Below are 17388 nucleotides of genomic sequence, written 5' to 3'. Positions count from 1 at the left end.
AGTTGATTTTCCTTCATCATTAAAGTATAATAGCATGTTGTTGTTTATTTTATATGATAAAATGGAATATATCATGAAATGTACGTCACAATAATAATGTTATAAAGGATAAATTGCTTGTTTTATTTTTCAATAAACAATTACATTGATTTCCCGCTATAATTATGTACATTTAATATAATAAAGCATGTTTTGTAACATTGTTTTTCATTGGATAATTGTGGCGTTTACATAATCTTCTTATACCTCTGCAGCCGATTTATGAAGTAATTTCTTTGGGTTATATATACAAACAACCGTTTATATAGGGCCATATAACCTGTTTTTTTCTTTTTTTTTAATTTGCTACCGGTAACTTATCTGGAGACTATAATAAAAAATAAAAAAACAGCAATGACTTTTTTACTTCTAATTAAAAAGCTATATCTTATGAAATGCTTTACAGAAAAATTATCTTAAAAAATGGCTGATTTTCTCAACAGACAATTTTGTAATATAGAATGTCTTGGCTAACACACGTCAACAATGTGCATACACAGAAAAAATTAAATGTTCACCATAGCAAACTACATGTATTTATGCTGTTAAGTTAACTTTAAGTATGAAATGATTTTGTGCATCTTTTATAGGAAATATTAATAAACATTTCTTTCATACAGGCATCTAGAAGTACCAGTGTTCTTTTATTCTAAAAAATAATTCTGCAAACCACAGGAAAGATATATAGCTTTATATATACACACGCACACACACGTCATGTCATAATTTTCCCATATATTTCCGCTATCAGCACATTATCAGACAAGCTTTAATAAAAATCTCGTCAATTAGTGTGTTGTAATAAATTAGCATCAAGAACCTAAAATTGATTAGAAGCAATGAGCTATGGTTGTCTAGCATGCAAATATAATAAAGAGATTCTTCACTTACCATTATAAAGGAAACACCTCTATGTGTGAGATTGGCAAAGTCAACAGACCTGTAAATAAATAATGAGCATTCTCTAAATAAAACAAGTCAGCAAGCAGCATGCTGGAATCGTACAGTTTCCGAGGCAGTCTTGCACTTTGCAAGTACACTTTAACACATATTACATTCAAGCCTTGATAATCAGTAAATTACTCCCAGCAGTGGCAGGCCAACTGTTTCAGAACAATTTTACATGTAATATTACATTCACTGCTTTAGGCAGTCTTCAGTTTTTACTTTTTGTTGGAAAAACGATTACGTGCAATGTTTCAAACTAAGTATTTCAATAATAATACCTAGGAAAAGTACATCATGTCACAGTTAAGCCTTTCTTAAATGAAGCCTGAAAGCTATTTATGGCCCAGGACTGTGATGTTCGTTTCTCAAAATAAAGGATTGGGAAATGAATCATCCACTTTACTAATGAATAACATAGAGAGTCGATGGTAGATTAGAGGTATTGTAGAGGGGTTTCTTTATTGTTTAAGTATGTTATCAATGACAAATTTCACTTTACACCTTAATTCTTTTGATTTGACAAATATGTGAAATAATTCATCTAAAAATAACACATTTAGAATATATATAGTCACACATTTGCATTCATTCCTGGAACCAAACTGTGCTGAGCAATAAGAGTAAAGTTTCTTGCCCAAGGAAACCACAGCTTGTCCCCTAGAGGGCTTGAACCCATGCCACTAGCAATCCTTAGATTACTTGTAAGAATGACGTGTAAACCACCCAGCCATGCTGCTACAGTCTTATTATTGAATTAAACTAAGAACACAGGCTTCACACACATTGCCATATATTAGGTGACTATGATTGTCTCAACACAATAACAATTTGTTGTCAAAATAGATGCCTCCACCAAAACTCACATATTGTCAGGTAAAAAAAGACTAAGCAAAACTATCATATCACTAAAGTGCATTAAATATCTATTATACATGATACAGATCATAAATATTCAAGTACCAACATATATCAATTAAGTTTTGTATAAAAATTTTAGACATTCAGAATGATCTTTTACAAATCATTCTGAGTCAAGTGTTTCACGTCTTATCTTTTTACAAGCTGGCTAGCATTTGAACACAACAATTAAGGCTGAATTATATATAAGACGAGTGTCTAACCTAGGAGTTTATAATATCATTCCTATCCAATTCAAATAAAAGTTTTTTTGTTTGTTTTTTTTTTCTATCTGAGAACAACAAAATCAATTGCAAAATTCAGATCCGTCATAAATTTCTATGAATACAAATTTTAAGAATTCAATAATTTTGACTTGTTGACAAAATGTCTTAAAATTACAAAATTTCAACAAAAACACAACAGAAGCAGGTGCACTAGCTGTCAAAACGGCATGTCTAAAGCTATACAAGCAGGTCAATGATGACAAAAGATACAGAATCATCAGAAAATACATGCAGAGGCCATTTATGAACATATGTGCATCATATTTCTATGCACAAAACTTTTTTTTTTACAGAAATCATGAAAAAAGATGTGAAATTAAAAGTAAGTCAGAAAATACTCGTTATTAAATTATATATTATCAATATTTGTCATCTGATATTGATTTGTTATGGATATTTTTTGGACGGAAGACAATGACAGTTTCTTTGTTGTTTTTTTTTCAATTTTAAAAACAACATGTGGCTTTCTGAAGGGGAAAATCTACGTAATAAATCAGAAAAAGGGGATAATCTGAAGTCAAATTCTAACAACCACTCATTTTATTAAATTTCAATTTCAATTTAAATTCATCATGCTTGGTACATAGCAGAGGCTATCTAAAGTACATCTGTCTCACTCACAGTGTTTCAGTCAATTAAATTTATCAACTAGCTGATGAACTTCATCTGCTATTACATGCAAGTCACGGTTCTGTTGATTAAGTGCACAGGGAAAAATATATCTATATAGGGCTAGGGGAAACAGCCTTATTCGACTGTAAAATACAGAAAGAAAAAATCACTGGAATAGCTCCACAACTTTCCAGAAATTCCAGCTAAAACTAATGTACCTAATTGCATGTAAGGTAGACGATTCTTAGAATCATTAAAACATTACCTGTTATTTACGACGACAGATTCATCGAGAACTTTTTTAGGGTCTGCTCTCTTTGAACCTTTTTGTGTGTCAGCACCACCTTTCTTATCTATGTTAGATTCTTCAATTACATTGTCCTCAATATTAAATTTTAATTCTTCTGAGAGTGGAGTATTTGGTAAACTTGCACTTTTTCTGAAAAAAGAAATAATACAACATTGTAGCTATGTGTTTATGCAGGACCCTTAAATTCAGCCTCACCATTGAATCAATATATATTTATATATTTTCCACCAAGTTTTGGAAAAGATTCTGAATCCCCTATTTTTATTCATTTTACTGATATATGTATCTGCCCAAAGAAGAGGACAAAAGTAAATCTTACTAAAATTTGATTTTAACAAAGTAGAATACATTGTATGTAGTGCTTTAACATTTCTTCAAAACAAGTGATCAAACAGGGTTCCTTTCTCTTTTTAGCGCTACATGTAGAATGTTACCTTCAAGTAACATTATAAACTGTTGCCCAGGTGTTTTTGTTTGAAAAAGAAGCAGACAATTTAATTACTTCTAAGGACATGTTTATGTAACAAACTAGAACTCTGCGAGTCGAATGTGTAGCCTTGTGAACAATATAGTTTAGGAAAATGGCCAGGACAAGAATGAAATATGAAAATTAACAAAGGGCAATAACTCTATATATAAGAAGTGCGGTACAGTAGTTTCTGTGCACTGCACTTCTTATCAATAAGATCTATCACCCTATGAAGTTTCAAGTCCATAGCTTTTATGATTTATGAGAAATGGCCTGGACAAAAATAAAGTATGAAAATTAATAAAGGGTAATAACTCAAAAATAAGAAGTGCAGAGTACCGGTTCTTGTACACTGCAATTTTTATTAATGAGATCTATCATCCCATGAAGTTTCAAGTCCATAGCTTTATACTTTAGGAGAAATGGCCTGGACAAAAATAAAGTATAAAAATTAACAAAGGGCAATAACTCAAAAAATAAGAAATGCAGAGTACCGGTTCTTTTGCACTGCACTTCTTCTTAATGAGATCTATCATCTTATGAAGTTTCAAGCCCATAGCTTTTATACTTTAGGAGAAATGGCCCAGACAAAAATAAAGTATGAAAATTAACAAAGGGCAATAACTCAAAAATTAAGAAGTGCACAGTACCGATTCTTGTACACTGCACTTCGGGTCATTATTAGAAGCATGCATACCAAGTTTGAAGTCAATCAAACTTATAGTGACTGACTTATGCTCCGGACAAGATTAAGAGGACGCCGACAAAAACAACCCCTTATAATATGTCGCCTTTTTCAAGGCGACACAAAAATTAGTTGATGCAAATTGGATTAACAGGCATATCATTCTACGACACTTCCTCAAGCCACTTCTGCAAATCTGCAAGCATTCCCTGTTTCTGTCAACACTTCACCCCCACCAAACCCATTTTTCAGTTTTGTGCTTTACACAAGTTAAACTAGAACTATCGCTGAATGCGATTCATACCCCCACCAATGTCCTTGACAGAAGACCACTAGGAAAGGTGGTTAAGGGAATAACTTATGTGGCACAAATACATAAAAAGAAATTATCTCTGGTGAAAAAAAGACTAATTGTACAGGTAATAGTATAAATATATATTATCAAATCATGTTCTAAACAGTTACAAATAACCTTTCATTTTCCCAATGTATTAAACATTTTATTTATAAGTCAATTTTTGACCTTCAAGTGTGGCCTTGACCTTAATCTGGCACAAGGGTAACATGGGTTTTGCACATCACCCAGTTTGGTTGAACATTTGGGTAAAGTTTGAAGAAAATCCTTCCATTAGTATAGAATTTATAGAGTAGACACAATATATTGTCTAGTATTGGTTGTATGTAAATTTGAAGACTAAAAAGGGGCATAACTTTGTCAAAATGCAATACAGAGTAATGAAACTTGACCTGCACACCTCATATATCTTTTAAGTTTCAAGCAAATGCCTGCGCTAGTTTCAGAATTATTCAAGTACATGTTAAAATTTAAGAACATTTTCTAAGTCAATTTTTGACTTTCAAGTGTGACCTTGACCTTTAGCCGGCACAAAGGTGACATGGATTCTGCACATAACCTTGTTGAGGTGAAAATTTGAGTAAAGTTTGAAGAAAATTCTTCCATTAGTATAGGATTTATAGAGCGGACACAACATATTGTCTAATATTTGATTGTATGTAAATTTGAAGACTTAAAAAGGGGCATAACTTTGTCAAAATGCAATACAGAGTAATGAAACTTGACCTGCACACCTCATATATCTTTTAAGTTTCAAGCAAATGCCTGCGCTAGTTTCAGAATTATTCAAGTACATGTTAAAATTTAAGAACATTTTCTAAGTCAATTTTTGACTTTCAAGTGTGACCTTGACCTTTAGCCGGCACAAAGGTGACATGGATTCTGGATTCTGCACATAACCTTGTTGAGGTGAAAATTTGAGTAAAGTTTGAAGAAAATTCTTCCATTAGTATAGGATTTATAGAGCGGACACAACATATTGTCTAATATTTGATTGTATGTAAATTTGAAGACTTAAAAAGGGGCATAACTTTGGTAAAATGCAATACAGAGTAATGAAACTTGAACGAACAGCATATTGGAATTGTGACCCTTCAAAAATATATTAAGTTTCAAGCAAATACCTTTTCTAGATTTAGAAATATTCAAATAAATGTTAAAATTTAAGAATATTTTCTAAATCAATTTTTGACCTTAAAGTGTGACCTTGACCTTAAGCCAGCAAAAGAGTGATATAAGTTCTGTACATCCCCTGGTTGAGATGAACATTTGAGCCAAGATTGAAGAAAATCTTTCAATTAGTGTAGGACTTACAGAGCGGACATGACATACTGTGTAATATTAGATTGTTTGATATTTGACCTTCAATTGTGACCTTGACCTTGAGCTGACACATGGGCAACATGGGTTCTGCACATCCCCTTGTTGAGGTGAACATTTGAGCCAAGTTTGAAGAAAATCTTTCAATTAGTGTAGGACTTACAGAGCGGACACAACATACTGTGTAATATTTGATTGTTTGATATTTGACCTTCAATTGTGACCTTGACCTTGAGCTGACACATGGGCAACATGGGTTCTGCACATCCCCTTGTTGAGGTGAACATTTGAGCCAAGTTTGAAGAAAATCTTTCAAGTAGTGTAGGACTTACAGAGCGGACACGACATACTGTGTAATATTTAATTGTTTGATATTTGACCTTCAATTGTGACCTTGACCTTGAGCTGACACATGGGCCACATGGGTTCTGCACATCCCCTGGTTGAGGTGAACATTTGAGCCAAGTTTGAAGAAAATCTTTCAAGTAGTGTAGGACTTACAGAGCGGACACAACATACTGTGTAATATTTGATAGTGTTTGATATTTGACCTTCAATTGTGACCTTGACCTTGAACTGACACATGGGCAATATGGGTTCTGCACATCCCCTTGTTGAGGTGAACATTTGAGCCAAGTTTGAAGAAAATCCTTCAATTGGTATAGGAGTTAGAGAGCGGACACGAAAATGGAGACGGACGGACGGACGGACGGACCGACGGACGGACGGACCGACCGACGCGACAAAGCAAATCCATTATAGCCCCCCCCCACATTTTGTGGTGGGGGTATAATAAAGCTGAAGGTGAAAAAATGTTAAATGCAATCATTATGGTGATTGAGTAGGACAGATATTGTGATTATATTATTAATGTAATTGACAATGACCTTATAAATAAAGATATTGTTAATTTGTTATTTTTTACTAAAAAGGGCTCATATCAAATGATAATTTTGAAATCGCAAATAAATTGTTTAATGTTAGATAATGAGATTTTTTAATCTTATTTTTTTTTAATTAAATTAATACCAGTAGACATTTGCAGTGAAACTCTAAAGTTTAACTTCAGTAAGCCCAGCGGGGATTTTACAAATTCAAAGACTCACCTCAGATCAAAATTTGCTTAACCAGCAGCCTGAAAAATTTCTATTACGATGGTTTATACAAAAGTGTCAATATTGAAAATTAAACTTCAGCTATAAATTGTAACACCTTGAATTTACCCGACTGCATAACAGTTACACAGACAACTGAATGATAGAAAAAGATATTTCTGCAAACCATTCATAGCGAGCTCGACGAGCTGGCCCAAAGGGTCAGCTGGCAAAGCGAGCTTTACGGTAATGTGAGTACCTGCTAGATAGTGATGGTTTTGAAAACTTTCGTCCGAAGTACCGTATTGACACATCACAACTTTTCGAATTACAAGATAACGATAAAAGCCAATGTAATCTGATTGAAAACGGAAGCGTAGACTGGTGTCCTGCGTACTTATATGGGAACCATAATAGAGAGGGGGAACCAGAATAAACGGAAGGAGTGTATAAAAAACCGAATGACAATTTTAAAACTGAAAATGTAAAATAAAAATGAACGCTTATTTAATACTATTTTAAAGTAAAAGAAAATCGAGCTCGCTTTGAGGCTTTGCCTTTTTCATATTAATGTCTATAAATAACTTTTCAAGTAACAAATTTATTAGGCATAAACTTTGCCTTCTTTCATGTTAATCTAAAATTCTCAGCTAATGTAGAGCCATAAGGATTAATTATTCATTTATCTAATACGGGGAAGTCTAAGCCTGGGGCCACGAAGCTGCTCCGGACTTTTGCTTGCCCGGCTATAGAATACAGGTGTATATTTAAAAAGAAAAAAAAAACATATAGAATTCTATACCTATCAGCGAAATTTTCAGTACCATTTCTTGTTGGGCGCCGTAACGCAATGATAAACGGCAGTGTATTCCGATAATGGCCAATTGCAACTTTTCGACTTACTAGTTTACGTTAAAAGCCGAGAAATTCTGATTGAAAACGGATGCGTAGACTGGTCCCCTGCAGCCTACCATTGGGGACCATAATAGGACAGGGAACCAGAATAAACAGAAATAGAGGATATTGAATGAGTGTAAGTTCAATACTGTATTTATTGCACGAGTTGAATGCAATTATATTATGCGAGCCTCTGGCGAGCACAATATTATTTTATTCTACGAGTGCAATAAATTCAGTAATGAACTTACACGAATTTAATAGCGAGCTCGACGAGCTGGCCCGAAGGGCCTGCTCGCAAAGCGGGCTTGACGGTAACGCGAGTACCTGCTAAGTGATGGTTTTGAAAACTTTCGTCCAAAGTACCGAATTGGACACATCGCAACCTTTCGAATTTAAAGATAACGATAAAAACTGAGGAATTCTGACTGAAAACGGATGTGTAGACTGGTCACCCGCGCACGTCTATGGGAACAATAATTGGACAGGGAACCAGAATAACGGAAGCTGTGTATCAAAAATGAAAATCGAAGGCGCCATTTTGTTTGAAATCTGATAAATAAAAACATTTTTTTTTGTCGAATTTTGTTGTGAAAACTATCTAGAATGAAAGAAAATGGTCTAACTAAGAAAATGAATCCGAACACCAATATCTTTTATTCAGTCGTTAACGCTGTACAGACGTTTAAAGTATTGTTTACGTGACGTCACAATGTAGCGCCAAACAGCACGTGCAAAACAAATAAATCAAGTACGCTATTTTTATGTCGCAAACGTTTTAAGTTTTACATTAATTTTACTTTAAATAATCTTTATTTCGCTTGATAAATTATAGAGTGAAATAAAATAAACAAAGTTTTATCAACATTTTCAAAACTCGTTATTCATTTCACGACAGGGGGGAGCCATAACACAGTACGTGTGACGGTACACGCACTCGTTACTGCATTTGAAATAAAAATGAGTGATTATTTCATACTATTTCACGTAAAAAGTACATCGAGCTCGCTTTGAGGCTTTGCCTTTTTCATATTATTCTATTTATCACATACCCCCAAAAAAGACCGTTTAAAGTGTAATAAGAGTCATTTTTTATTGACGCGCCTATAGTATAACGCTTACATTTAGCGCGTCTTTACACTTTGATTGTATAACACTAATGACGTCACGTCAAAATATATGCACGGCCGTGCAATACCATATTTACGGAGTCGCAAAATCGGCACGGGTGTGTGATTAACAGTGTATAGAATACCGAATGGTACTTTCAAAACGGAAATGTAAAATAAAAATGAACGATTATTTTAACCGACTTCCCGGTTCATATGCTTTGCCTGATTTCATATTATTTATTAAAAAGATTGTGCCAAAAATTATGGCCACCATCTAGTCCAATATATTAGACGTTACAGGCTTGTTATAGTTTATGTCGGTCAAGCCTGACGTCTAATAGTTATTGCTCAAAAACGCATAGCATCATAAAAAATTCAAAAAATGTCTATTGTCTTGCCTTTCAAGCTTTATTCAAAAGCTTATCTTCTTTTCTTTCAATTTCATGCTCAATCATACACAAAAACTCTCAAACAATGTACTTATCAATTTAAAATAAAATATAAACATCAATCTATTTTTGTCTATCAGCCATACTGGTTAAGCAAGGTGCTTTACAGATTGATTCCAAATTTTTGAACGGAAAAATATATTCGAACACACTGACGGTGCATGGGCAATTATTTCGTTCAAAAAATATTCCGTTAGATTGTTCTGCCTCACTTAAACGCTTGCATTTGAATTAGCCAATCAGATTTCGCGCACTTTATGGCCGCCATTTGTTTATCGGCTGTAAAAAGAATTGAAATACATGAGAGGATTAAATCATGATTTTTCGGATGTGACAGTTTAATTATTTTGACAAAAGGTATTTATTTTTTAGTTTTGTTCATAAATAGGTCAAAACTTATGTAAATACACGCTGTCTTAATTGTTTTTCGTTCCGCCCGATTTTCTGGCGGAACATGCTATGGGTTTTTGAGCAATTTCGATATGACGTTGCTTTGCCCAGAAGCAAAAATATCTCAAAGCGACGTCATATTTATAGGACTAGGCCACCATCTAGATTCTAGTCAAGCAACACTGAACAATTTTCTATTTCTAGACTAGAAAGAAGACTGAATGCAATGTATAATACACTAAGGAAGTTTGGCAAATGATTCACACCTTGTCATGTTGGACTAATTAACATACCAGGAATTTCCCCGTCAGTGTCACCGATTTTGACCGAATCGGTGGTAAATAAACATTAAAAATATGCCAAAATAACACGTCTTGCTTGAAAAACCATAATTTTTTATCATGCAAAATAAAGTAAAATACGTACTTAAATTATTGCAGTGTTTACCGGTATCATTTTACGTCCTGTTTCATTTAGCATTGCTTACTTTCTCTTAAATGTCACCTCATTTGTTGTGGTCAGCCATGATGGATAAGGTGATTTATATCATGACATTTGATTGGACAGCCGGATTTAACTGGGATAAAAGATGTTCTTTCGTACCGAAACCGTAGATATCGCATGACTATTATCTGGTTCCCTGCTTACTGCACTATGATTCGTGCTACTAGTGTTTAAACGTGCAGGTATTTCTGACTAGGGAAAATAATGTAAACCTTTTTTTTTCTCTTTTTTTTCAATGCTCATTAATGCTAGATTAGAATTATTCAAAATTCGCATTTAAAACTCCGGTCAGAAACAGAAAATATATCCATCCAATTTCAAGGAAGTAAATTGTAAAATGATAAGAAGCGCATGTATGACAGATAGCACGTGTATATAGGTCATAATCTTTTCATTGGGAAAATATCACAGATGATGAAATTTCTTAAAGAGAAAAAGTAAAATTGACCACAATAGTGAAGTTTTGCTCAGTTTTGCTTGATTTTGAACCAACCGTGTCATTTAAAATGGATCATACATATAGCTTTTACAGTATTGTGGCTGCAGATATTATAAATTATATAAGCTAGTGCAATATGCGGTTAGTTTGTTTCTATGATTAGCACTCTCGCACTTCATTTATGATAAAATGCCTTTTCAACAATTCAAATGAAGGAAAATTTTATCACAAGAACTTTTCAATGTTGCTTAAAATTTACACTCCCTTTCCCTCCACTAAATTCCCGCCCTTACATGTACATAGTAAGAATCAGCCTCAGTCTTCTTTTTTTTTCCTGATTTTTTAAGCACCAAAACCGATATTCTTTAAAATTATTTTCATGTGATGAATTATTAGCTTGATAGCCCCATTATTTAAAATTTCAAATATGTAAGTAAACAAAACTTTAAAAATGGATTGAAAATCATACTTCATTTGTACACACTAACATAACAATTTAAAGAAGCTTTCCCCACACCCTTGCTGATTTTATTGAATTTCCAAGAATTGTTTCCATTAGAAACAACTCTTCCAGGTATTCAAAGTGTACATGAAAGTGATAATCGCTAGCCTGATTAAACGACAACATTTGCTATCTGCAAAATATAAATCAAGTAGAATTCATTATGAAATGTTGAAAACTTGGGTAAAAAACTGATATCATATTGTACATAAAACCTTTTTTTCCATAAAGCATGCCTATTGTCATTTGGGTCATGGTATTTGTTCATATTTTGGGATCTTAATTCTTTCCCCTTTTTTCAAAGATTTATCTAGTTCATCCATCTGAGTCTTGGTTTGATTGATTGATAACTGATTGATTGATTGATTGATTGATTGATTTATTGACTGGTTGGGGTTCATGTCATACCGAACAGTGTTTTCCAGTTTAATTAGTGGGGTGACGGGTGCCCCTCTATGCTTTATTACAGGCACAAGCGGGAACCTGCCGTTCAGTAAGCAAACTGATGAAAGAATCCATATAGTCCATGGAGGGATAAGGGACACTCTTAGGTTGAAGACATCAACGATCTTATCCACTCGGCAACAAACATTTTCTAGAGCCTATATAGAAGTTGTATGAGCAGGACTGATAGCGTTAATTTTAATTGACCAGCTATCTATAAAATATCTACATCTTCACGCATGTATACTCGTTTTTCCCTTTATTGAGAAAGCAATATATCACTATGCATGCAAAACTTCACTTGGTAACCATATGTCAACATGATTCAATCAATGTCATTTCTAAACTGTTAATGATTCCATTGAGATTTAAGGCCAAAAAATGTGTTGCGAAAGATAAATAAAAACAAAAATACCTTAAACTTTTCTGCAAACGGATTCCCTTCAAACTTCCTGACCTGAAAAACAAATTAAAGGAAAGGTTCACATCTCTTATAGACGGTGTTTTTTACGATGAAATACTCGGGTATTTGGCTCAATTGTATAGTCTATGCTGATACTAGTAAAGAAAAATCCCCTCCACATCGAAATAGCTGCACCCGTCCTATATCACATGTATCATATAGTAAAAGGGTACTGGGTTGAATTTTTGTCTTTGATTATCAAAGTATCAATATGTTATGACAGTATTTTGATTTTCAACCAGACAAATGACTAAATTCTTGAGACCCAATGACCACATAATGTGTTGTACTTTCGTTTCCTACTTATTGCGTTTAAATATAAGTTGTCGCCCTTACGAGGATTCTGGCGTATTTTTGACTGTCGCTTGATGGTACTGATGGTGGTAGTTAACCCTCCAGATTACGGTAGTAAACAACATTGAAATGACCAGAACACAGTTCAGCGACCGCTTGGTCCCTGGGCCTAGCCCATTGTAGAAAATACTTGCCAAATTAACCATATGATGACTTTAAACGTTGTTTTGTGTGTATTTTAAATGACTTCGGTTTTTTTTTTTAAATGACAAAACAAATGTTGGAATTTCCGGAAAAGGAAAGCGATTAGCATAATTTTGGACCTCACTTGACTTGTATTGTGCTGTCGTTTAAAGCTGAAGTCAGTTTCATCAATAATTGTTGCAAAGCTTCTTTCATTTGCTGTTGTTCCAGAAATTATAATGGTGAATCGGCGAGGAGTTCCGCAATAACTAAGAAAACATAAAAATCACAAAGTGATATAATTTTACAACAGCTCGTGTATATTCACCCCAATACAAAAGTTTATATAAATTTGCTGCTAGGTTGTTTTATTTGGCACCATGTAATGTAAACTTGATTCGGAAATAGTTCAAGATAATTCAGCATCTTCTTAAAGATATGTTGCCAGATTCTTGTTTATACAAATAAAAGATGGAATGAATTGAAACCATGCTGTATGTGCATTTTATTTATATATTTTTTTCTCTCAAAATGTTTTAAATGGCATTATATATACTTGTACATTATTTGTAAATGTTGGTATTAAAATGGATACAATGTGCACATTTTCCATTAGTTTTTCAAATACATGTAGTGATAAAATCAATCGAAATGTATCACTTGGATGGTCCTTATAAAATATTGCCTTTAATTAAGAGTTTAAAACATATCATATCCGTACTGTATCCATTTAGCCTCGTTTCCAGAGTCCAACAAATTCATATGAAACCCATATTGTACTCAAAATAACTCTGCCTGCCGTCGTGAATTATTCTTGTACGAGTTATCTCTCTTATAGACTTGAGACGCTTTTTTAAAACTGTGTATTATCAAGCATAAAGTCGATGTGACGCAACGATCGTTTTTAATGAAAACAAAATTCTGTCAAAATGATAAAAATTAGTGGTGTGAAATAAAGTTATCATTATACATTGTTGAGTACAATTCTGATTCGTTCACAACTGCAAAACCTATATTGGTATTGAACTCATACAATATAGATTTTACAGCTGTGTACTCGTCCAGTAGGATTTAATATTGTACTCAACAATAAAGATCTCATAATGCTTGAAGGATCCTTTCGCTATAAAATTCTAATTTAATTAAGGTACCTTTACTTACTAACATATATTTACTGTATATTTACTTTTAAATCGCTCCATGTTATGGAGTTGCATTTTTTACACCACTGAAGCCTGCTTTACCACACACAACTTTTGTACATGTATTCCTGATTTGCCTTCTGACAAGGATATAGATTATATAACATTTCTACTGGCCGTACTATATTAAGTTGCAAAAGAAAGTGTGCACTTGATTATTTGGGAATTCTGTATAATAGTGGCAAACTTTATATCAAAATTTGCAGAAATGTATTTTGAGCATACAATTCTTTATTTGTATTGAAATTCGATAATTATCAGAATTTTTGTTTCGTGTAAGTGACGGAAGGGTAGAGGGTGGAAAGTTAAAGTTGCGGAACTGTGCTTTTTATCGCATTTTTGTCTCGTTGCGTGCATGACCATTAATTAGTATCTTTTGCATACATCTCATCATTAAATTAACGAAAGTGTTCAAAACTGCATGGACAAGACGTCATATGGACTATAGACTTAGGTTTGTATGATGTTCCATTCAAAAATTCTAATATCCATAGGCAAAAAAGAATATACAAAATGCACTATTCTGCAAATTTTATTTTTCATTCCTCACCTATTTACACGTAACTAAAGTTCTGATAATAATGAAGTTTTTCAATTAAATATAAACCATCGTATAGTCAAACGGTTTGCAAATTTTGATATCAAATATGCCTTTATTTTACTAAAATAAATATGCAAAATTTCCATGTAAGCAGGTGCACACTCTTTTTTGAAACTCAGTATATTCCATGGTCCTGAAGTCTTATATCATTAGACTTGTAAACAATCTATAAAATGCAACTATAAGGGAACCATTTCTTACAAAATGATTTGTTAAAGCTGCGCGCCTCCAGATGAGCCAAAACATTTCAAGAAATTCAGTCTTTAGAAAAATGTATTAAGATCTTAAGAAAAGTAAAAAAATAAAGGCGATAAAGGCATGTCAGGAACATTTCTTGACCATTTCAATGTGGGCTCACTGAGTATTTTATTTATTTCTATATTAGATGTAATAAACCGCATACATTGGGATGCATATGATTAATTACATGTTTGTAATTAGCAGAATTTGTTATAAATTTTGTAAGTTCTACCGAACACCCGCTTTATAAGAATAATTGTGATTACTAACGCAGTAATTAGAGGTATTTATGTATATTTTGACCTCTTTTTGGTAATTTACGTGGAATGTCAGTGCCATTTGCAATATGTGAATTATTTTCTTTGGTCTTTTCACAGTATTTTACTTTCAAATACATTTTCAAAATTTTCGTGAACATTAGCATAAATCTGGAGGCATGCTGCTTTAAGTCATTAATAAATATTTCTAATTGACAAATATTGCATTTGAGAATAAGACAGAGGTAGAAATGTTTAATTACTCAAATGTTTCTTTTACTTTAATTCATTTTTCCCCTGCCTATTTATAATATTTTTCTTTTGATCCGTCCCGCTGTACAATCAGATTATAATAATTATATAAATTAATTTACACTATGAGCTTCATAATAAACATAATGTTAATGTTCTTTACAGAATATCTATATTTAGTAATGACCATACTATAGTAAAATGTTAGACATTAAAAAGATTTTCAATCCAATAATCATTAAACTTGATCAGAAATAAACATTATAGAAACAAAGACATAGTTTAATGTTTACCTTAAGAAATCCAGTTTCTTTTTCGGCAAAGGGTACCGCACGTGGTTTCCGTGTTGAACGGACATTCCAGTAAACTGAGTATTATTCCATTTCGTGTAGGTTATTTCAATCAAATCCTAATTAACCTGTTGACACTACCTTTCGATTTATAGCTTTGTCATAGTATACTGAAAAATAACCGATCACTTTTTATGTTCAGCTATATTGAATGGTCATTATTCGAAAATAAAATTTCGGGTATATCTTAACACATTTTGTACTTTGTAGCGGTGTAATTTTAAATTCCATTTTAAGTGGCACTAAAGTCTTTAATAATATTATGCTCTACAAATACTGCCTACATTTAAATCACTAAAAAATCTGAAGGTTATATTGACAGTGTATTTAGAAATAGCAGAACAAAAGTAGTAGCTCAGGTTACATGTATAAATGATCAAGTTAATCGATTTAAACCAAAGCACGGCTTTTAACATTTAGCACTTTGTTATTATTTCTGCAACGTGTCTTTCTGTAAAAGAAAATAAATCGTTAAAACCCCATCGAGATTGGAAACACGAAAGTTTCAAATGTAAATTATTCTTCACCTATATATATTTTTTTTCTTCTTTTTACATGATTGACCTAGTTTTGTCTTATAAACTCTATATATATATTTCTTATAACTAGAACTTAGCGACTGAAAGTCTTCTATAGTGAGTATGATTTTATTGTAGAAAAACAACAGCAAAAAAGAACAACAACAACAACAACAAAAACAAGACAAAATTAAAAAAAGAAAAGAATAAAAAAAAGACAAAAACTAAAATCAACAACTTGTCTCTTATATTCAATATATTACAAATGTACTATCATTTGTAATGTTATTATGCTCGATTAATTGTTAATTGCGATTAATTGTTCATTGTTAAAAACATGAATGAGATTTTAATCCAAAATTGGTATTTAAATTTAATCTACCCTTCTCCTTTAATTTATCGAATGAATTTCCAAATAAAAGCACATGGTGTACATGAATTAACTCTTGAATAATTTTAGATAACAGCAAGATCCCTGATATAAAATAAAATTCAACATCTATTATACTATAAAAAATACTGATTGTAAAATAGCATAGGTATATAACTACCGTACAAACACATTTAAAGTTTACGGTTTTCAATATTCAATAATCTTATGCAATGATTTATTCATTCGTCCACTGGTCACTGAAATATGATACGTTTTTATACACCTGATTTCAGATTTGATTTATACAAGTAAATGAATGTATAAGGTTATCGTGTGATCAAAATTTAGGACAAACATGCTATATAATTATTCTTTAATGACACCGTCGTTATGTCGACACTGTTGAATGTTGTTTTCATTGCGTTATTGACCTCGGATACCAGGCGACACTACACGGGAATTAAATTTAATTACCGCGATTTTGTTAAATATCCATCACTTACATAAGCATTTTTTTATCAAACATCCGAACAGAAAGGGAAATTATTGTGACCTTTCTCAGCAAAATAATTTTTGAATATTTTTGTCTTCAGTGAAAAGTTGATGTTAACATATTTAACTTTATTATTTGATATTAACATACTGAAAACAAATCCCTTCACAAATTTATAATAAGATGTGTATTCTTATAACGAAGTGTTTAAAAAATAAAATTTGTTATCATCACACTTATCGTAGGGTTAAATCAATGCAATTCGCCAGTTTAATATCATTATTATCTCTTAAAATCTATGAGCGCCTTAATTAGCGTCCCAAAAAGTTGAATTAGTTTATTCAAAGGAAAACAGGTATAAATATTTCATGTATTTTTACCGTGACAAAAACTTGTAAGGGGATGAACG

General features: G+C 32.5%; 1 protein-coding gene across 2 annotated transcripts in view; it reads right to left on the bottom strand.

Moving 5' to 3' along the window:
* LOC132734445 (GRAM domain-containing protein 2B-like) overlaps nt 1-15870 on the bottom strand; it is a 56896-nt gene extending 41026 nt beyond the window's left edge. For both annotated transcript variants that reach the window (XM_060721191.1, XM_060721197.1), the window contains exons 1-4: nt 15539-15870; nt 12169-12210; nt 3049-3222; nt 931-979 (exon numbers count right to left, since the gene is read on the bottom strand). In XM_060721191.1, the coding sequence (XP_060577174.1) occupies nt 931-979; nt 3049-3222; nt 12169-12210; nt 15539-15603 (330 nt within the window). In that variant the 5' untranslated portion in view covers nt 15604-15870. The remainder of the gene's footprint in view (nt 1-930; nt 980-3048; nt 3223-12168; nt 12211-15538) is intronic.
* Between the last annotated feature and the right edge of the window lie 1518 nt (nt 15871-17388).

The sequence above is a fragment of the Ruditapes philippinarum genome, unplaced genomic scaffold (genome assembly GCF_026571515.1).
Source record: "Ruditapes philippinarum isolate M1 unplaced genomic scaffold, ASM2657151v2 ctg4318_1_1_1_1, whole genome shotgun sequence".
In the NCBI taxonomy this organism is placed as follows: Eukaryota; Metazoa; Mollusca; class Bivalvia; order Venerida; family Veneridae; genus Ruditapes; species Ruditapes philippinarum.
The sequence above is the reverse complement of the archived record's forward strand: the minus strand, read 5'-3'. Positions and strand labels throughout refer to the sequence as shown.